Source organism: Sciurus vulgaris (genome assembly GCF_902686455.1).
Source record: "Sciurus vulgaris genome assembly, chromosome: 4".
Classification (NCBI taxonomy): Eukaryota; Metazoa; Chordata; class Mammalia; order Rodentia; family Sciuridae; genus Sciurus; species Sciurus vulgaris.
In genome coordinates, this window is record NC_136464.1 from 141157866 (window position 1) to 141180985 (window position 23120).

General features: G+C 40.6%; 1 protein-coding gene across 21 annotated transcripts in view; it reads right to left on the reverse strand.

Moving 5' to 3' along the window:
• ENOX1 (ecto-NOX disulfide-thiol exchanger 1) overlaps positions 1–23120 on the reverse strand; it is a 531147-nt gene that overhangs the window by 163006 nt on the left and 345021 nt on the right. For all 21 annotated transcript variants that reach the window (XM_079136948.1, XM_079136943.1, XM_079136940.1 and 18 more), the window contains 2 exons: positions 3844–4017; positions 2419–2625 (listed from right to left, as the gene is read on the reverse strand). In XM_079136948.1, coding sequence (XP_078993074.1) covers positions 2419–2625; positions 3844–4017 — 381 coding nt within the window. The remainder of the gene's footprint in view (positions 1–2418; positions 2626–3843; positions 4018–23120) is intronic.

Consider the following 23120-nt stretch of genomic DNA (forward strand, 5'->3'; position numbering starts at 1 on the left):
ACTTTTGCTGTGCAGGGGCTTTGCAAATGAGATACAACTACAGAATGCTAGGCTGTGCTGTGCTGATGTTCAAGATCTCATGGTAGGTTTCAATAGATTATTGTAGCATTTTGGGTTAAAACGCAGCTGAAAATCCCTGTAGAGGTTGACTTCCCCTCAGTAGGGCACTTCACACCTTTGAAAAGTTACAAATAAGATACAGATCTCACATCTGATGCCTGCATGCCCCTGGACTTTTCTCCCTCCTAGGTTTCAAAAGTGTTATCTAAAAATGAGAAGATATCACAATACCAATCAAAAATGCAGTCAGTCATTCCCAGATGAGCAGAGTTAATGCTAGAGTAAAATGTGTCTTGGTTGTGGGCCATAGAAAGTTAACAAGTCAGCAGGCCATGGTGATACAAACATAACAGCTGAGCTGGCTGGATTGCCTGGGACTGGCCAGCTGCCCCAATTGGCCCAGCAACTTTCCCCCGCTTATGTCCAGACAAATCACTTGTCGCATGCTTCTGGTTCCAGCATCCTCTCTTTCACCAAAACATCATCATTAAGGCCTTAAAAGAGACCCTGATGAGGATGAGACTAAAATTAGCTTGGTCCTCAAATGCCAGCACAGAACTAAAATTAGATAGGCCTTCCAGCTGGGCTGGGCTTGCAGGAGCTCACATGCAGGGGTCAGGGTGCAGCCTGCCTGCCTTCCTACCCTTCCAATTAGCCAGACTTTCAGATCATCCTGACTCTGATGTTGCAGTCTCCAGAGAGAAGCCAAGGCAGGCTGGAGACCTCTGCACCCAGGCAGGGAGGCTTCAGGTGAAGCCTGTGCTGGGGCTTCATCCTGTTGCAAAGGGTTGGACCAAGGAGTCATCAGGAGCTTGCTGAGACAGGAAAAGCAAGGACCAAAGACTAAGTAAAGGGAATACCTGTAAGATGCTTAAATTTGAGACTATTCATCCTTGTTAGTGTCCTTATGGGGCTTCTGATTAGGTCTAAGTATTGGGTTGGGTCTACACTAGTGTTGTAAAGGACTATGATCTATTCTAACCCTCTTATTGAATCAGGAAGGATAAAGTAAATACTAGTATTAATAGAGCCATGATTAGAGCCCAGGTCTCCAGGGCAGGGGTTGCTGAGAAATAAGCAGCAGTTCTTTATCCTGATCAGGGTACCTTACCTGTGATAAAAATAGCCATGTACTGCATGGTTCCTGTGTCACAGGTACCTGCTAAGCACTTAACATCATTACTTGATTTAGTCCTTGTGGTCTTGGTTGGTAAACTGTAACTATCACTATTCTGTGGATGAGGAAGTGGAAGGTGGAGAGGGGTCATCCAGGTCAGGGCATGTGAAACCCAGTGCCCTACACTCTTCAGAGTCCCTAGTGACCTAATACCTATGAGTGTTTGTTTTCATCTCCATTGTGGAATGCCTTCAGATTTTATTTTTCACTTTCTAAGCATTCACTAGAATAAGGGTTATAAAGTTCTCTGTATCATTATCTGGTTCAGGAAAATCTCTAAGGCACTGAGATAACTTCAAAGCCTCTGAGGTTTCCACACAATGTCCCTGTAGTAGGGGCTGATTACAGAAATTAAGTAAAACCTGGCAGTAATATTCACATGGTTTTCCCCACCTGCTGTTTTCCCACCTTCCCCCATTAGCTTTGCCTTAGGAATAGAGAGGTGGTATGCAGAGTGGCAGACTGGAAAACGTCACTGAGAATGTGAGGGAAGGGCAATCAAGTTGAATCTAAGAAATAAGTCCTCTGAAAGCCACATATTAATAACAGTCCCATTGTTTTTAGATTTGGCAAAAGCCTGTCGACAGACTCCATAACACTTGCTCTAACACCAACATAGTGGAAGGCAGCATTAGGCTTCATTTCAACATCTGTAAAAATCTCCTATAAAAACTGCCACTAAAGACTAAGGATGGTTGGATAGGCTTCAGGAACTATCAAGTGGGCTATGATATTGAGCTTTACCATTGGACCCCTAAACCACTTTCCTACAAAGAACTGATCTTGCTTTGGTACCCTAGTGTCAAGAAAGTGAATCCACTTCTAAAAAAACTAAAATTATTCTGAGAGTACTTTACTCCCCCAGTGGATTACATCCAATAATAATAATGGTCCTCAGTACTCATAATATTGCTTTTCATCTAATAAAGCACTTGAGAGCATTAATTAGAAACTCGATGGAATTCCTGAAGACTGAAGGGTAGGAAATCATTCCTGCAGTGAGGTACATTCACAGGCTTAACAGAGCGCTTCTGGGAGCCAAGGAAAAAGGCGGAATTCCTTCTTCTCCAGCCCCAAAGTATTTAGGATTATTGTGCATCAAGGCAAAAGGGAATAAACTCATATTAACATCACAAAACATGACAAAATGCCTAGAAAACCCCTTATGTAATGCAAAGTACCAGAAAGGTAAATGGCTTTATCAACCATGAATTCCTCTGCAAAACGAATGTGACAAAAATTCTTCTTGCTCTTTCGGATGGCTGTAATATCACCGCACTGCTCAAAGACTTCTTGAATAATTTCCTCAGTAGCATTTTCTGGTAATCCTCCGACAAACACAGTCTTACACCCTGGAGGTCGCTCTCTTGTGGAAGGAGGTGGAAGATCTAATATCACAACGAAACAGAAAGTTTTGTCTTTTATTGATTGGCTCTCTTTTCCCGGCTTTACTGGCAAAGGTAAAGCTTGCCCCAGTTATTTTGTCCAGGCTGAGTAATGGTCAACATCTGTACCAACTTACATTTTTCCTGGGCTGTCTTGATTTAGGTTCCTCTCCCCTCCTCCTACCAACCTTTACTTTCTGTGTTCATTTCTCTACACAGAGTGACTATGCTTGTCCGTGAACAAAGATAACGCACATGTTAGCATAATTTCATTTCTTCTTCATAACACAGAGGCCCAGAAAGGGGCGGGGGAACCTTCACAAAGTACAAAACATGATGAAATAACAACATGATGAGAAACCTCAGCTTGTTATCTGCTTTGTCTCGTTGCTAGGTAAAGGAGAGAAAAGGCAGAACATAGGAAGCACAGCCCAGGGAAGCAAACACAATACTTACTTGGCTGTGAAACATCATGCCTGAAAAAAAATACTTTGTTATTATTCACATTTAAATGAGCAAACTATTAAATTTTGGGGAGGCTGTATAAAAAGATAAAAATGTACACTGTCACACATTTTACCTAGTTTATATGTAGATTACTAAAGCAATCTTCTGAAAAGTCCACTTAAAAAAGGCAACACTGATTAATATGAATAAAAAAAAAATCCCAGCTATTTAAGTCCATAAACTTAGTATCTGAGGCTAAATTAAAAAAAAAAAAAAAAAATCCTGGCCCATTTACTCCATCAAACGTATGGATCCTTTGAACAAATGCAATCTGGACCAGAAATTCTGAGATGCAGGCTCCCCCTACCCCCAAATTGCTAACTGCCAAATTAATTCAAATTTCCATCTAGCAAAACACATTTCAGAGTTTTTCTCCTACATTTGCGAAGATAGATGGAAGTGCTTATATATTTCACATTATGTTTTCCAGGAAATGCTAGGCTTCACTGCATGCAAAAAGATTTTTAATGCTGGATATAAATCCCCAAATCCCAGGTACTGGCTCTGTAGTGTCATGTCAGCTCCCTGGACAGACACACAGACATATCCTTGCATATCTGTTCTAATCTAGAGACAAAAGTCTTCATTAGAAAGGCTCCTCATTTTATATCTGCACGTAGGAGTCACATCAGAAAATTAATGCAATATTATTTTAAATTTAAAACAAAAGAAATTTAAAATGATGAGCAAATATTTCTCACAGGTGTTACTTACTTGGATTTTGAGGAAAAAGAGTACAACTTTTGCAGTGGATTATTTCTTTTACAACTGCCACTTCTGTTGGTGGTGGGGGTGGGACCAGTCCCAGGCCTGGTATCATTGGGTTAATGGGGGTTATTCCAGTCATCATATTGAGGCTTGGATCAAAGCCTGGGACACAGATTGAGTCTGTAAAGCACACAAGATAACATTTTGGTGGCAGAATCTTAAATCTGTTTTCAAGACTGTTTTTGTTAGTTTCCTCAAAGATTATTTGACTTTATACTTTGTTTTTCAGGAATTTCTCATGGCATAGATGCAGCACTATAGAAAGCTATTTCAGAAGGGTAAACAGGAAAAAGAAAAGATGAACCTGAAACTACATGAAAAGGAAATTATATTACTTAAAATATTAACATGGCAGAACAGAACATAGCCTATTCAAGTGTAAAACCATGCACCATGAAGCTCTGCTATTACTGTGAATCAGTTTTCTGTTTCTTAACATCAGTGTACTGCTTATACTGCCTTATGACCTAGAATGTGGGAAGAATATCATTTAACATTGAAGTGCCCTGTGAATCTAATTGTCAGCTGGTTATATCAAAAGAGCCTTCCTGCCCAAGTGACCTAGATTTGTGAAAGTTCAATTTATATGTGCAGACTTTATAATGATCACTCAGCTCCCATCTAACCCAGCTCTCCCAGGAAAGCAGGAAGGGGGGACGGGGACAAAGAGAGTTTATAATTACTATGGTTGGGTTACACACATACAAGGATAAAATAAGCTATATACATTGCAGAATTCTATTGGGTAATCACATTTTATTCCTTTAATTCAATCAAATAGAAATCTTTATACCCTATACAAAAGCAAAACAAACAAAACCCCCTCAAAAATAGGAAAGGGACAAAAAGTATGGGTTTTCCATATAAAAATTGTTTAAGTGAGATAATAAAGCAATTAGTTTTCAAGGTGATATACAGGAACCTTTTTTTTTTTTTTTCCAGTATGACCTCTATTATCAAAAAGACAAAAGATAAGTTTTGGCAGGCATATGGAGAGAAGGGAACCCTTATATATTGTTGGTGGGAATGTAAATTACTACAGTCATTATGGAAAGCAGTAAATATAGAACTGACATATGATGTAGCAATCCCACTACCAGGTGCACATCCAAAGGAAATGAAATCAGTGTGTCAAAGGGACATCTGCACTCCCAAGTTTCCTACAGCTCTATTCAGAATAGGCAATGTAAGGAATCAACCTAAATGTCCATTAACCAATGAATGGATAAAGAAACTGTGTACAAATACTTTCTCTGGTGATAACATGAATGAACCTGGGGAAAGTATGTTAAGTGAAAAAAGCCAGACCCAGAGTGACAAACAGTGCCTCATCTCCAAATGTAAAAAGTTTATTTTATGAAGTAGAAAGTAGAATGGTAGTTACCAGGGGCTGGAGTGGTTGAAGAGGTAGGTTGGGAAGATGTTAGTCAAAGGATGCAGCATTATAGGTTGATAGGGGGTCTAAGTTCATGTTGTGCAGCATGGAAACTGTTCTTAATGATGATATATTGTATTCTTGGAAAATGCAAAGAGTGGATATTAAGTGTTTTCACCACAAAAAATGGTAACGATGTGAGGCAATGCCTTTGTTAATTAGCTAGATTTCACCATCTTATGATGTGTATATATGCTTCAAAACATTTTCACTATAAATATGTACAATTTTATCTGCCAATTTTAAAAAGAAAAAAAGGAAGCCTTTTCTAAGAGCAGGGGTTATTAAAATACTGCACTGCTTTTGTAAGACTTATCTGCAAGGGGATCCCTCTCCTGAGGGTGTTTCTGTTTGCAGAAAACAATACTATCTCTGATGTTCCCAGGTAAACAGATGGTAGCACAGATGCCACTGAGAGAGGGCATGGTGACCCTGTGCCATTCTGCAAGAATGACTTCTCCTCATCTCCTACTCTTCTGTCTCCTTCTCTCCTTTTGGAGATCCTTTCCATTCTTTTAGATCCTTTCCATTCTTTCTTTCTGTCCCCCATCTCCTTTTGGGCTCTCATTTCCAGCCTGTCCCTAGCCCTCTGTATGGCCCTACTCCTGGCTTACCTGTACCGAAAGACTGGATGAGCCCAGAGGCAGATGTGATGACAACTATACCCTCTGTTGACTAAGATGTTCCAGAATATATAGGAGGCCAGGAAAAAGCTTTTTCTTTCTGGAAAAGGTACCTAGTTTTCCTCCAGCTGCCTTGGATGGGCCAATTCCTCCTCTGGGCAGACCAGAATAAAGAGTGTGAACCTGATCTGTAACCCCAGGAGAAAACATGTCTCATTTTTATAGAAACTCCATTTAATTTCATAGTGTACCAGAGTGGTTTCAGTAAAATGAGGGCTTTTAGTGTGTGTGTGTGTGTGTGTGTGTGTGTACGTGCATAAGCTCCAAATTTAAATGCTAAAAAGCATTGTCTTTCAAAGAAGTCACTTTGATATTCCAGGCACATCCTTGGTACTCATGGTTTTGTTTTCTCACCTGTGACATGGGACCCTTTGATTGAATTTATTATCCCTTAGAGCACTAGCACTCCCAGGACTCCAGGAATGTCTTATGTCACAAGTGACATAAGATTTGGAAGTGACAAGATTCAAACTCCGACTATTCATTTACTCCTCACAAAATTCCACAAGTATCATTTCCACTTTATAGATAAAGAAATTGAGCTTAAAGCAGCTAAGTTAAATTTTGGACCTCATAAAGCAAACAAATGATAGTCAGAACTATGGTCCAAGTCTCTGCTCCATATTTAAACATATTTAAATATCACTATTTCAAAGTTTCCACGCAGAATGATCCAACTTGATTAGTCAGCTAATACATGCCAGGACTTTTAAAAACGTACTTTATCCCTAAAGAAAATCAAGATTTTCCCTGCTGATCCAGACGCTAATTCTAAAGAAGGTCCAGAGGAGAATGGTTTTCAACATTTTGATCACTGCAATGATATATTGGCTTCCAAGGTGAATATATTAGACATAGAAATACGGGCCATGGGAATATGGGCATGCTTGTGCTTTTAATTTAATCTCATTCCATACATAGGCTTCATCTGTTTCTTTCCTGGCCTGGTCCTCCCTATTGTTTGCCAAAGCAGGATGATTTAAGGCTGAAACCACTCAGGACTGCAAACCCTGAAATGTGAGTCCTGTGAATTATAATAAGCAGATGTTTCCCACAAATGAGATGAGAAGCCCAGTGCCTGCATTCTCCTTTAGTTCGAACAGACTTCTGTTTTCTTTCCGGAGGCCAAATAAATAAATATTCAGAAATGGGGACAAAAGGCCCTACTCCTGAGCAAAATGTTTTAATATACAGCAGGAGTTACTTTGCCTTTTCTGAGACATCAATATGAAGAAGACTGTGAGGTTTAATAAAATCTGCATGGTGAGTGCAGTAGCTTGAAAAGAGCTTAGAAAGGAATTAACACTTAAATTATGTTGGACCTCAAAGGATGTGAGATTCAGTCTTTGAGCGGAGGAAGTAGGGAGGGATTAGGCTTTTTTTTTTTTTTTTTTTTTTTTTTGAAGAAGAAACCATTACTTTTTAACAATATATGAACAGATGGAAATTGTTTTCTCAAATGGCACAAAAGCATATTACATACTAACTCATTAAATACATTGCACACACTTGGAAAATTTGAGAAAGACACGTACACAGGAAGATGAAGGCGAAGGCAACACAAGTTCCCAGAGTCAGCCCTGGGCTCTTTTGAAAAACTGTGAACTGCAGAGATGATGAGCTACAGTTCCACTCCGGGTGAAGAGGAGGTTGGCGTTAAGCCACACGAAGAAAAGTCCCGAGTGTGTAGCAGAACTTTCCTTTAGAAACTGTTCTTACCCGAGGCAGGACTTTCCACTTTAGATTGTGGCCCTATCTGGCTCCTCTCTGTACTGCTGGCTCCCAGTACAGAGCTGGGAGGCTGCAGTTCAGCAATGTTTCCTTTTAGCTGTCTATTCTTAATTGGTGAAGACAAAAACTATAACAAAAGTCTGGTGTACTGATTCATAGTCCAAGGTTTTATAAACAAGATGAACATTTTTCCAAGTGTGGTTGGAGAGGTTTGTGTTTGGGATTGTAGAGGGATGGCAACTGAATTAGTTATTAGCTCATTCATTCATTCATTCATTCATTCATTCATTCATTCATTCATTCAGCATTTCTTGGACACTTGCTACTGCCAGGATCTGGAGTTGTTAGGGTAATTGTAATCAACTCGCCACTCGGGAATCATGGGGTTCAAGGAGAGAATAGACAATGGGCCTCAGACCCATCAAAATGGTGGAAGACCTGAGCTGAGACTCAGAGAGCTGTCTAGGAAGGGAACTGCTGGTACAGAGTCCCATAGCCTGGGGATCCCAAATACTTTCCTTGGCTCTGTCATGGTGTGTGTGTGTGACAGAGTGACCATGACATGCTGAAAGGCTCTTACAAAGCAGAAGGGACCTTGCACTTCAACCTGGTGAGTTTCTACTTTCTTCTCATTGGCAGCCCCTGCAGATCAGACCCTGCATGGCTGGCAGGGATGTGCAGCCCTCGTCCCTCTTTTCTGTCTGTCTGCTGTGCCCTAGCAGTGGCTTGATCTTTTCTGCTGTTTCTGGTGGACATCCTAATGAAGAGTCTTGCATTTGAGGTAGAACCGGATTCCAAGGAAAAGAAAGGCGGAGGGCATCTTGCCAGTCAAGACTGGACATAATTAGGTTAGGTGTGAGCTGGGAAATCAGGTGGGGGCTGGGGCTGAGGGGACAGAGACAAGATGTCAGTGCCAGGAAAAAGTCTAGCCCAGAAGGCAGAACACAATGTTCTAAGAGAATAATAAGAGGAAAGAGATCAATCAGGGCAAATAGGAGCACTGTGGGCCCCATCTTGGACTGAGGGTGCCCAAACAGAGTGGCTGAGCACATGGATGCTTACAGCAGGCAAAACACTGTCCAGGCAGGGCTGCTGCCCAGGGCACTCTATGAAAGTCACAGGGCCTGCAATGTCCTGGTCTGGGGTTCTACCTCAGGCCAGTGGGTATGGCATCAACACTTCTGGGTCAGAGGTCAAAAAATGCTATGACATCTGGCAGGTTACCTATGTGGGGCCTCAAGCAGAAGACAGGCAGAATCCAGACACCAGAAATGAAGACAGGGATTTGGGCAGATACCCAAGTTGTCAGACACAGGACCCAGGTCAGAGCTTGAAGCCTGCATGGGTGCTGAGTCCCAGAAGGCAGGGCTCTAGGGTCCTTCCTCCTGCCTGAGGTGGATGCACCCAGAAGTCCAGGGAGATGAGCAAGGGTAGAGAGAAAGACCGGAGGGCTATGGCAAACATGCAGCAGCACCTCTTCTTTGTCCAGAAGAATCACTGGCATAAAAATAGAACCGATCCTTACAGAAAAACCATGTGGCACCTGAAGGTACTACTTCCTGGAAGTTTAGGATGGAGAGACTTTTTCATAGTAGTCCCAAGCTACAATTGACCAATGCTGCTCTTCTATAATGTTGTGAGCTAGTGCATAAACTATTAAAGTAACACTTTTTAAAATTCAATTTCATGTTCTCCTTTGTTCTTTAAAAAACATTTTGTGAATAACAAAGGAAAAGTTCTTTTTAAAAAGCTGGTCCTGAAGTCATGGGATCAGACTGGGGGACCTAAAGCTGATAGGCTTCTTAACCTCTCTGGGTTTCAGTATGGATGCAAACATGAATAGCACACATAGTATGACCACAAAGCAGGAGCAACCAAGACCACTTGGGTGAAAGCACAGCAAAGTGCAAAGAGCCCACATCTGCAAACAGACCTGAGACCAAGTCCTGGGTCTTCCATGCACTGGCTGCCTGACCTTAGGAAACTTAATTAATCTTTCTAAGCCTCACTTACAATATCTGTAAAATAAATAAATAAATAAATAAATAAATAAATAAATAAATAATTCTGTTTATCTTTTTTTTATGTTCTTGTAAGAACTAATGGAATTTAAAAGGACAATGTTTGGTGTGTCCAGCACATGGTAAGTACTCAATAAATGGTAGTAATTACATAAAACATTAACAAATATATTTATAAGTGTAATAAGTATTTAACCTTATATGGATGTTGTATTGTTAATACTGAATACACATAAATGGTCATAGTGATGATAATGAAGAGTTTCACTTGACAAACATGTGAGCACCTGCTAGCTGTTGGATGTTTTGCTAGGTACTTTGCAAGCAAAGGCATTGTAAGATACGAGTCCTGTCTTCATAGATGCGACAGTCCAGTGATTGAGAACAACTTAATAGAAAATGACAATACAGTATGACTATGTGAAATATTAAAATAACAGGGGCTATGGAAACACAGAAAGCAGGGACATCTAAACCAGTCTGCAAGAGGGAGTGTTATAAGAGTTACATTGTGGTCACCCCAAAAGAAAAGATTTTAAAGTCCTAAGCCCCATACCAGTGAATATGACCTCATTTGGAAACACAGTATTTGCAGAGGTAATCAAGTTAAATTGAGGTTACACTGGATTAGAGTGGGTCCTAACTAATATGACTTAAGTCCTTAAAAGATAAGAAGTGACAGAGACACACAGGGAGAATTCCCTGTGCTGACAAAGGTAGTGATTGGAGACATGTAGCTGCAAGTCCAGAATCACGAAGGATAGTCAGCAGACATCAGAAGCATAGACAGGCATGAGACAAAATCTTCCCTATGTCCTACAAAAATAGCACAGCCTTATAGATACCTTAATTTTAGACCTCTGGCCTCTAGAATTGTGAGAGAATATGTTTCTATTATTTTAAGCCACCAGTTTTGTTACAGCAACCTTCAGAAACCAATACAAAGGATAATGTCAGGAAAGGGATCCTGGAGGGGCAAGAGCCAATCCCATCCTTTAAAAAGATGACTTCTGTATGTCCGGTGAACAGGTTAAAAAAAGGTGTCCCTGATATATTCTTATTGGGATCATAAATACAAAGATTTCTAAATGTTCTTTTAGAGGAAATGTTCAAAACCCATGCACCGGAGGCAGACTTGCTCTTAGGTTTTTTCCTGTTTGTGGAAAAACAAACCCTGAAGATTGCTATGTATTTGTTGAGAACAAATCAACAACACAGATTATACGTGAGCACAATACTTTGTAAGCGAATGACCACAAGCAGGATCTCGAAGGAAGTGAAATTAAAAATGTATTCACGATCTTTCCAAAGGGATCCAAAGGCAGAAGAGCATGTTTCTCCACTTAAATCCAAGCTGTATATCCAGAGCGGGCTTCTGGAGCCCTATTGTGCACACTTTATAAACAAAGACCTCATTCTATCAGTAAAACCCTCTGTTTCCTTGACCAGGGGGGTGCTATGCTAGCAGCATGGTGCAATGCAGCTGTCAACAGCTATTTTAAGTATTATTGACTTGGGTGAGGAGATTTGTGTGCATGTTTGAAACTATGCCATGACATGAAGTGAAGAACATTTCCAAACTTCTGACCAAAACTGGAACAGAGAAGTGACTGCTCAAGGAAGTCTGTCAGATCTTGCCAGCGACCTGTGAGAGGAGGCTGCATTCATAAAACCAAACATGTTTTGAGTGAGTAGCAGGTAAGGGCCCATCAAAGGTGCTGGAAATTCACCCACATGGAGGGGAGGTGTGGTGACTGATATCGTCAGTGAACAATTTCTGTTCAGAGACCTGGGCTGTCACACTCAGAACCAGCTGATCCATGTTTCCTAGACCTGCTGGAATATAATCTTAAGACAGAGTGGGCCTTATAGTGGAGGCCAGAAACCATGCTGAAGCATGCTGGTCAGGTGTGGAGGGGTCCCTTAGGCAAGGAAGCCATGTACATTTCCAAGCTGAAAGAGACAAGGATAGGCATGACCTAGTTCTATCCTCTGGATTTAGAGATGAGAAAACAATGCACAGAGGTAGTAAAGCAACCTTCCCAAAGTTTCAGCTAATCATATCATGCTAAGGGTGGAGCTGGAATGAGAACAGAGAGCCATGGTGCTGCTTCATCATGAAATCGGATTCTTCAGTGATTCTCCAGCCTGCCTGCCTTTGGAGACTTCTAGAGATGGCTCATTCACAGCCCAATTCTATTTCCTAATGGCGTCATGATAAGAAATGTATCCTCACATGTTAACTCAGGACACAGAAAACTATAGCCAAAGTCTTTTTTTTCCTTTTTTGGCCCTGGGGACAGAACCCAGGGGCATTCTACCACTAAGCTACATCCCCAGTGCCCACCCCCCACCACACACACACACACACACACACACACACACACACACACACACACCAAAAAAAAAAAAAAAAAGTGAGACAGGGTCTCCAAACTGCAGAGGCTGGCCCCAAACTCACAACCCCTGCCTCAGCCTCTTGAGTCTCTGGATTACAGGTGTGCACACTGCATCCAGCCTAAATCCATAGTTCTTATTCTAAGTTCCTAGACTACTGCAACAGGTCTGAAGTCTCTTTCTTACCATTACCAGTCACATGCCTGAAGGAACCTCACACCAGTATCAGTACCCTGCTTCCCTCAGTCCCTCCACATGTATGTGACTGCCCTTCTCTAAAAGTTCACCTTTTCTGAGCTCTAGCCACAAAGAAGCTGACCGATCAATTAGCAGCCATCTCTCCATTTCTGAATTCTGATCTCTTTCTCTCTCTCTCTAGCTTAACCACTTGGAAAGCATTGGTCATGTTTGATGCTGGCCTTGTGCCAGCCTACACTGAGTGCTTTGCGACTTATCAGGTGATCCTTTGGCAGTCCCCATTGTGGAGCTGACACTGTTGAACGACCTCTTCAATGGAAAGGCACCATCTTGTCTCTGCAGGATGATGTCCTTCGGCAACTTGGCAGTTGACATGTTGAAACTAAATGAAGGATTTTGCATTTTCCACTGAATTTTCCAAATCTGTCTCCTGAGGTTTCCCTCCTATCTCTAATTTTCCTTCCCTGGCCCTCAAGATCTATAAAATGGCAGGCACAACTCTCCTAGCAGAGTTCTAGCCATTTCTCATCACCAGCAAACTCCTTGCTAGTCAGACTCAGCCACAGAGATGAAGCAGATCCACCTATCAACATATTTGGGAGGGGAACTGTTACCTTTTTTCCCCCCTGCAGATGCCTGGAGGGCCAGGGCTTGGGCCAGGTGTCTGCAGCCTGTCCTCATCCACTGCCACCCTCTGCCAGGCATTGGTCCCTTTCTCCCACCAGGATGTTGTTTCTACTCTTCCCTGTCTTTACCTTTATCCAGAATGTTCTCCACAATCCCTGTACCCTCAGGTCTGTGAATTCTAGCACGTGTTTATAGAAACATTTTCCCAGGCAAATCCACTAGGACTCCTTTCATGCAACATTTGTTTCTGTTGAACCCTCTGTTGTTATTTCCAGATTTGAGGGCCATTGTTAAGTCTCAGGGATGGACACAGGGTTACTCAATCCCTTGTGCTGATATCTCATGTGTACCAAGCTATTTCCCTGCTCTGTGGCCTACAGGTGTCCTCTCCCTTGTTCCTGTGTCTTGTCTTATGTGGTCTACAGAAAACTGTTCGTGGGACCCTGGGCATCTGTCCTACTCCATCCCTACTACCAGGCCTTGTCTGTTTCTTGAAAGGTCATCGTCTTTTCTCTCGATTCCTAGATTAAAGCCTCTGTGGGTGAACATATCCAGTCATGTGCTAAAACCTCTTAGATAGACCTGCCTTTGAAATGATTTCTATATCATCTTGTCTGTTTCTGTTGCTAATTGAGGTTCTCATTAGCTCTTCTCCAGAACAATGCAAAGGCCTCATTTTGTCCCATAGCTGTGGCTTCTGTATTTGGCTCCCTGTCTTTCTTATTTCCCTCTACCCTCTCCTGTTCTTCCTTCCTCCACTCCTTCCCGCATGCCCTTCTCAGACCCTGGACCTGTGATCAGCCCATAATGCCCATGGGAGACCCATGAGAATAGCCCTAATTGGGGCCTCTAAATTACTTCTTTCGAACTTTTTTTTCACATTCCTATCTCATTAGTTGATGATTAATTTTCTCTCTGTATGATATTATGTGACTTTGTGCAGTAGGACTGTTACATAATGATGTGGGGGTTGTGAAAAAGGACTGACTAGGTCCTTGGTGTTCTCGGCTTTGTCTAAACTGACAAGATAATGGAGCAGATGGCAGAGGCAAAAGACGATTATCTTGAGAAATATGTTTGAATACGCAAACACAAGAAGTGCTTTTTATTTTTTACAAACCTATATATTGATCTACCTTCCCAAGGAGAGTGGACACTCCACATATATGTTGAAAGACTAAGTAATTTTTACCAACAACTTTCTTTCTGATGTCCAATGTCTCCCTGCTCCACAGAACCCTTCCCTTTCTTGAAGTCAGGAGAACAGGCTGGTGACATCTTACTGATATTGTGCCCAATGTAGTCATCTGGTCATGTCAGCAGAGATAGTATTTCACAGCAAAGACAGGGATCTTCCCTATGAAACTTGATTCTTTTCAAGGGACTGTGCAGGGGCTAACCTTTGTATTGTATTTATCAACCTCAATTTCAGTTTACAAAAGCATCTGACAAGTTAACATCTCATAAATTTAAAAAAGAAGAAAGGAAAACTTATTTAATATTTAACTTCAAAGAAAACATCATATTATTTTAAACAATTTATATAGGGTTCAATTTAAATTTACTGTTAGAGGTGGTTGAAACAACACAGAATTGGTCTCTTTAAATAAAATCAGCATACAGCTGTGGACCTGGAGGGAAAAGAAAGACGGTTTTATAGGTAAATATATCAGGTGTGCTCCTAAGGGGAACCCAAAACACATATAGATTTCAAATCTTAAATTAAGCTCATATTAACTTAATTTCACTGCTAGACTAAGTGGGCTAGGAGAGCTGGGTAGCTTAACTGTCATCTTATCTTAGGGTCCAATACTGTCTTGGCACATAGCATCACTTTTAAAGATCACTGGTTAAGTAAATGAAATAAATGATAAGACATACTGAATTTAGAGTTCGCATTAAAGGAACAAGAGAAAATAATATATGGTTGTTCAATCCACAGTGTCACTGCATCAATTCACATATGATTCTAAGCAAATAATCTCTGGCATTCTTTATGTTTACCTTAACTGAACAATGAGAGCCATGAGGGTTTCTGGCAGTTATTCCTTTTAATGCAATTGGGAAATAATGATGGTCGCTACTACATTACAGGTGATGTAACTGAGGCACCAAGAGAGAGCTATGCTCAGCATTACAGACCACATGGGCAGAACCTCTCTGGAGGGTTGCTTAACAAGACATGTAAGTCAGACCTCCTCCTCCCCTTCCCCCCTGCTCAGGGCTACAGGGAAACAGGCCTGCCCTTAATGGCCGGAGCCAGAGGACAGGGGTGTGGCATATGGGCTACAAAACTCCTTTCATGTCCTTTCTTTTAAAAAAAAAAAAAAAAAAAAATTCTCCATTGCTTTTTTTAAGTCCATGTTTTATTTTGTCTCCTAATTCCAAAGAAATAACTGGCTGGGAATCAGAGGGTCTTCTAGGAAAACAATGGAAGAGGCAGGTGCCACATAGCTTCCCTAAATGAGAAATTTTCTCTAAGGGTATAGAGTACTAGAAAAATCCTCCTCCAGGACTCAGAACTCAGAACTATTTCCTCTCTACTTTTTCTATCAGAAAAAAAATTGATATTACCCCCAAACACTCCAGCTGTGCTCATTCCTATGTTTGGCATATCTGCTTTTCCCTTAAACTTACTTTTTTCTTTTGTAATCCTATTTTATTTGTCTAAATGAATATGTCTATCTAATGCACACACATCTTTTTAATTCATTAAAATTGAGCAGCACTGGACTTTGAAAACATTTCACTGCATCTGGGAATTGGACAGATTTAATATTTACATGACATGCGTGTGGGTTTAGAAAGCACCCGTGGCAACTCATGGACTCCCACAGCCCATGTTTCTGGCAACGCCGCAGTAGCTAATTTTTCAGAGACGTAAATGAAGGGTGGAATAATTTAACTAACAAATTGTCATTTGAAACTAACTTAGCCTTGGGGCTGAGGGCAGTGTACAACAAGCAAGCATTTCTCCCTAACTGGTTTGGCAGTGCCTCTGTCCCTCAACTTAAAAAACAGAGAACTCTTTCCTGCATGAAAGACAAACATTGAATATCTCTTAACTGGAAAATTTGAGGTAAAAGCAGAGATTATCACCCAGACTTTCATTTAAAATTATTTTCTGCCTCTGTTGTAAATTCAATTATTTTTGTGTATGGTGTTGTGGATTAAAACCAGGGCCTCACACAACCTAGGCAAATGCTTTACCATTTAGCTACACTCCTAGATCTCAAATAAGATTTCAGTTCTTCACTTATGGGTCTTTATCTTATTCTTTATTTCCAAAAGCATCTAGTTTTGAATTGTTCCTAAGCCTTATGCAATGCTATATTTTCAAAACCCCTTTTCAGTTATTTACCAAGCTGGTCCTCAATACATCCCCCCTACAGATGAACAAGGAAATCAAAGTTTGGAAGACTGAAGACATTTGCCCTCAGTACCCTGGAATCACAAAAGCAGCAGAATGTGATCCACACTATCCTGACCACAGTCAGAGTCTATTTGCCTCTAGGTAGGCAGGAGGCAGAGAGCAGAGGGGAGGTAGGATGCACGGTACTGGAATTCAGTCCCATATCCACCTTACGTTCCCCATCTCAGATATAAAGGGAAAAGCTGCCTTGCCTGCTTCAGTGTTTTTCTGAGTGCCAAACTGTGTGATGGACATTTATGTGCCAGAAATTTACAAATAAGTAATCAATACACAAATGTAAATTACAGTTAGGATTTTTTTTTCTGTTTTAATGGCCTCTGGGGACCCACAGTGGTACTAAGTGCCTGTTTTGAGCAGAAAGAAAATTCAATACATTATTCAATATATTACCCTGCTTTAAAGAGTATATAGAAGCATGACAGGTGAGAGAGAGAGAGAGAGAGAGAGAGAGAGAGAGAGAGAGAGAGAGAGAGAGGGAGGGAGGGAGAGAGAGAGAGAGGGAGGGAGGGAGGGAGAGAGAGAGAGAGAGAGAGAGACAGAGAGAGAGAAGAGGAAGCGGGTGTGAGCCTGAGAGTGAGTGAGCATGTGTGTAGATATGTGAATGTGAACTACATTCTCTCTTCTCACTATAATCCATGGTTCTCAGCAGAACTGTGCCTTCTCCACATCAGGGTTGGCTGATAGGTTTTATAGCTGGAAAAACTGAAGAGCAATTTTATTTTATTGCCCATAGGTCCCTCTGAGATATTTATCCATTAACATTTATTAATCACCTACAAAGTTGTTAGGCAATGTGCTAGCTGCTGGGGATGCAGGGGCAAGTCAGGATCCTTGGCCTATGGTGCTTCCTGTTGATGTGATGCAGATGCACAAGTCAACTAGAAAGCAGCAGCATAAACAGGGACACAAACATAGTGCCCCACCCTGAGAAGAGCCCCACCATGCTGTAGCTACAGGTGGCCTTCCTCAGTGAAAGGATCTGTCTAGCTAAGCCACTGTGTCCCAAAGCCAAGCACACAGCACTTTGTGAATACATACCCAAGTCAAAGAGCCCCTTGGGCTCCAGTCATATTTTCGAATGCAGCCGTTCTCAATGGATTTATCAAGTGACTTCTGGGGGCAGGAGACGATTGGATGCTTTGTTATTTATCTTTCTTGATCTATATTATTACTTACCGTTCTCCTCTTCTTAACGCAGGGGCATTCTGGATCAGCAGGCTCCTTCAGGCTGAGCTTACATCAAACGTGCCCGCAATGAGGACTGAGGTTGTAAAGGGTAGATTTGTTGCCGAGACAGAGAACAAGGGCCAGCTAATCTATATCTGTTTGTTGCAACTGAACGGGGAATTTCCATTTGCCAGAAAAGCCGAAATAGAAATGTTAGCTTGGGCATTCATGCCCTTATTCAATTATGTTTTCTTGACTGTAACAAAAACAGATCTTCACATTTTTTCTAACATGTTTGGTCAGTCAGTCAAAAGAATTTGAAAACCATATCACAAGTATTTAACTTCCTTCCATCACAGAGTGATGGGGCAGAGACTGAGGGAAGTGAATCGTTTCAGCATAAAGTTTTTGTTAAACAGAGTTAAGTTAAACCAAAATAAAAATAAAACAGAGAACTCAGGAGGATGGATCAAGTCAGTGTTGAAGAATTTACTCTGGGCCTTCTCTGTTCGGTATCTTTTCCTGATGGCTGAACAAGGAGCCCTGTGACACACTCATTACTCACTGTCACCAACAGGCACTTGTGGCCAAGGCACTTGGGTGCTAGGAACAAAAGGGAGAGACAAGTGTTTGGGCTTCATGCCTCAAGATGGACAGAGACTTTCAGAGCAAATAAAAGTAAGAAATAAAAAAAAGTATCTGAATTTATTGAAAACATCCTGACATTAAATGAAAGAGCTGCCATTACACCCAGAGTTACATGACTAACCCAGTCAGAGTGGATTATGAAAAGAAAGCCCTATGTGTAAGGGGTAAATCAGAATCCCAGAAGGCAGTTCCACAGAAGTCGGGTCCTGCAAGGTCTCCCTACCATAGGATTCTCTACCACTGTCTGTCAAGCAGCACGGCCAGGCGAGCTCTGAATTGCTATTACCCCATGAAGCAGAGAGGTCTGAGTTGGGAGGATCCAGGCCAGACACACTTCTGTCGAGCTTTCTTAACTGAGTTCTGGGCACTTTGCCACTTTGCCCTGGCCTTCCCTCCATACCTGCTGGGTTGGCCTGTCCACTCCAGCCTCTCCTATGGCTGGGGCCACCACCCCAGTCTGACCAGCCTCACTAGAAAGACAGCTCTTTGCTAGAAGTTTCATTGCCCTGGTTTTCCTGCCTCACACTTGTGATTCTTTTGGATTTTCCCCCCATAAACAGTACTCCTGGGTATGGTCTCTTTTTTTCTTTTTGGGTGAACTGCCCTCTGAGTAAAAGTCTGCCACTTGCAGAACACTGTGGTTGGCTCACGTGACTCCAGATGAACCACCGAGGAAGGCAGAGAGGGACGGGGTTCTCATTTCGATTAGGTATTCTAGGTGCCAGGCAAGCTGCAAAGCACTTTCACATCCCATCTAGTTTTCAGAACCGCAGTTCAGGGCAAGTTAAAAGAGTGGAGAAAATCCAAGTCAAGTGTCCTACGTGGCAGACTCAAGACTCAAATCCAGGTCAGTCCTATTACAAAGCTCTTTTTGTCTCACCAAGGCTTTCAATGACAAACCCTAAATTGGATGGATTATGGGGTTTGGCCACAACACAGGACAGAATTGATCTTTAACTAGTAAACACTGGACAGCCATATCACTGTTTTAGGCCAGCATCTGTTCTGGTTGGTCAGCGCCCAAGACAGATCAGTTGTTAAATATTTGGGTATCATTGTCGCCCTTATCAAAATGAAATATGTGGCAAATAACAAGTGTTTGACTTCTACTTCTGGCAAAGACAGAGTAACCATGACTGGATATGCTCTCCACCTGAAATAACTAAAAAGCCAGAAAAATATACAAGAGTCTGGTTTTTCAGATGTCAGATACAAGGCAGTGCAAGATAATGATTCCTGAGAGGAGGTGAACAAGAGAAGCCATGTGATTGCCCCAACCTGCTGCCTGGAGTTTCCTGGCTATAGTTCAGGAAAAAGGAGTCCTGGGGTCTGGCAGTTTCTCCAAGTACAGACACTGCAGGTAGTTTGGAAACTAAGGTGACTAGAGTCCAAGGGGCAGGGTGTCAGAGAGAACTAAACGCACATTTACATGTGCACACATGCGCGCACACACACACACACACAAGTGCATACCCCTCAGAGATCTAAAGAGGGCTCACCCTCAATGCTGAGTTGAGAACTGATCAGTATGTGGGTGAGGGAAACTATATAATATTTGGGAAGAGAACCACACAAAAGGATTGGAGGGAACAATCCATGGACAGCATAAAAGGCTAGGAGGAGTTTGCCCTCAGTGGCTAGTATAGAAAAGCCTCATCACTCCCGTGGTGTCAGGTAGAATACTCAAAAAGGCGTTGCCTAAGTAGTACAGTAAAAATAGCCCTAGACTCAAAGCTGCTCTGATCTCTCAAAGCAAAGTTTCACGCAAGACTCAAAAGGTTCAGATTGTTTCCCAGTATCTTAAATGTGTCCCACAGTAGACTTCAAGGATATTGAGAGGAATACAAAAATATCCAGTACCTAATAAAAGTAAAATTTAAGTTTAGCAACCAGTGAAAAATTACCAGGTGTGACAGGCTAATCCCCAAACGTTTGAATATCTTATTTTGTATGCAAAAGAGAAATAAGGATAAAGAGAGTATCAGGATTGGTAATCAACTTGCCTTGTGAAATATTATTCTAGATTATTCCAGGGGACCCCATATCATTACAAGGGTCATTAAAAGAGGAAGACAAAGAGAAGGCTTGAATGATTTGGTGGGAGAAGGAAGGATTCAGTCCACCATTGCTGGCTTTAAAGATGACAGGGCTACCCAGCCCAGTGGTATGCAGCTATAATCCCAGTAAATCAGGAGGCAAAGGCAGGAGGATGGCAAGTTTAAAGCCAGCCTTAGCAACTTTAGCAAGACTCTTTCTCAAAATAAAAAATAAAAAAGGTTGGGGACTTAGTTCAGTGGTAGAGCTTCACTGAATTCAAGCACTAGTACTGTCAAAGGAAAAGACGGAAGAAAACAAACAAACAAATAAAAGCCAGGAGTGTTACCCAGTGATGGCAGCCTTCAGAAGCTGGAGAAGACACAGAAACAGATTTCCCCTCTGGAGCCTCCAGAAAGGGATCAGCCCTGATGATACCTTGACTTTACTGCAGTGCAGTCAGCATAGACTTCTAACCCACAGAACTGTAAGATAACAAATCTGTATTGTTTTAAGCCACAAATTTTTGCTTACTTGTTACAACAACAGTGAAAAATAAAAGAAATAATATGACACATTTACGAAAAAGAAAAAACATGATCCATAATAAAGAGAAAAATAAATCAATAAAACAAAAAACTATAAGTAACAGATGACAGAAACAGGACACAAGGATATTAAATGGTCATAACTGTGTTCCATATGTTTAAGAAGGCAGAAGAGTGAACATGTTAAAGAGAGAAATGGAAAATTTAAAAAAGAAAGTGAACCTGTAGAGATGAGAAGTACAATCTATGAGATGAAAACACACTGCATGAAATTAAATACAGATTAGACGTTTTATGAAAAAGGTAGTGAACTTAAAAGACAGCAATAAGACTATCCAAAATGAAATGGACGAAAAACAATAGTAACGAAATGAAGAGAACATGAAAGAACTGTGGGATAACTTCAAGAAGCTTAATACGTTTGTAATTACGTTACCCGAAGGAAGGGGGTGGGCCAAAAATACTTGAAGGAATAATGGCAGATTACCCACAGAAACAATAACTCAGAGATCTGAGAAGTTCAAGAACAGAAGGCACAAGACACGTGAGTAAAAGTATATGAAGGTGCATCACAGTCAAGTTACTTCAATCAAATGATAAAGACGAACTTGTAAGAGCACCCTGAGAAGAAAGACGAAGTACATACAGAGGAACAGAGACAGAAATGAAAGCATATTTCTTGTTGGAAACAATGAGAAAGGATATACTGGAGTAGCACCTTTAAAGAACTGAAAGAAAAAACAATTCAGGCAATCTGGGTTCTATACCCAGTGAAAATAGCTTTTTAAAAATAAAAGCAACAGAAAAAACTTTTTCAGGTATAATAAATGGAAAGAATCCATCACCAGTACCATATATTATAGAAAATATTAGAAAGAAACTCCCTTAGGCAGAGGCAAAATATGAGATGTAAATCTTGATCCACATGAAGGAATAAAGAATATCAGAAATAGCAAATATACAGTTGAGTATAAAAAACTTTTTCTCTTATTCTAAAATGTTTTAAAAGATAATTTGCTTTTAAACAACAACAACACCAAAAAAACCCTAATGATTTATTTTGGGCTTATAACATCTGCAGAAGTAAAATGTACAATAGCAAATAGCACACAGGACAGGTTTATACATTACCTATGAGATAGTAAACCTACAAATGAGGTAAAATCGTAATCAGAAAGATACTCAAGCTGAAGGAAGGCAGAAAACCAGAAAAAAAAATAGCATACAGAATAGAACAGACAAAATCAATTAGTAAGATTGATTTTAACCAATTATATGAATAATTATGTTAAAAGTAAACGGTTTAAATATTCCAATTAAAAAGCAGAGATTATCAGATTGGATTAAAAAATAAGACCCAACTATATGTTACCTATAAGAAACCCACTTCAAATATGAAGTCATATACAGGTTAAAAAATAAAAGGACTGGAGCTGGGGATACAGCTCAATTGGTAAAATGCCTGCCTCGAAAGCACTTTGCACAAGGCCCTGGGTTCAATCCCTGGCACCGTGAAAATAAATAAATTAATTAATTAATTTTAAAAAAGGACTGAAAAAACACATCACACTAACACTAATTGAAAGAAGGTTAGGTAAGATCAAACTCCACCATTATGTACAGCTATGATACACTAATAAAAAAGCAGAAAAACATATATATTTAAATCATACAAATATGATATAAAATATGTGGTGAAAGGAATATCACTATTGAAATTCTCCACTGCATTTCCAGTTCTGTCATTGTATTCAGCTTTGGAATTTGTTTTGTTCTTTGATTATTTTTATTTTTTTATTAAACTTCCATTTTGTTCATGGTGGGGGTGGAGAAGGTCAAAGAGGGGAACTAATTTATAGCAGGCACAGTAAGATTTTGACCAAAAAAATAGTTCTAGGGGTAAAGGATCATAGTGCCATAATAAAGAGGACAAGTCATCAAGAAAACATAATAGTCCCAAACACTTATGTACTGAATAAAAGAACTTCAAAATATGTGCAGTAAAAACTAATAGAAGGGAAGGTGAAGTAGACAACTCCACAGTAATAGAAATTTCAACAACTCTCTCTCAATAATTGCTAGAGCAGATCAACAGAAAATCAGTAAGGATATAGAAAATTTAAGTAACACTATCAACCAATTCAAACTAATTACATTTACAGAAATGGATCAAACAAAACCAGAAAACATTTCTTCAAATATATATGGTGCATTTACCAAGATAGGCCATATTCTAGGCAAAAATGAAACCTTGATAAAATTACAAAGTCACAAATCATACAAAATATGTTCTTGGATCAC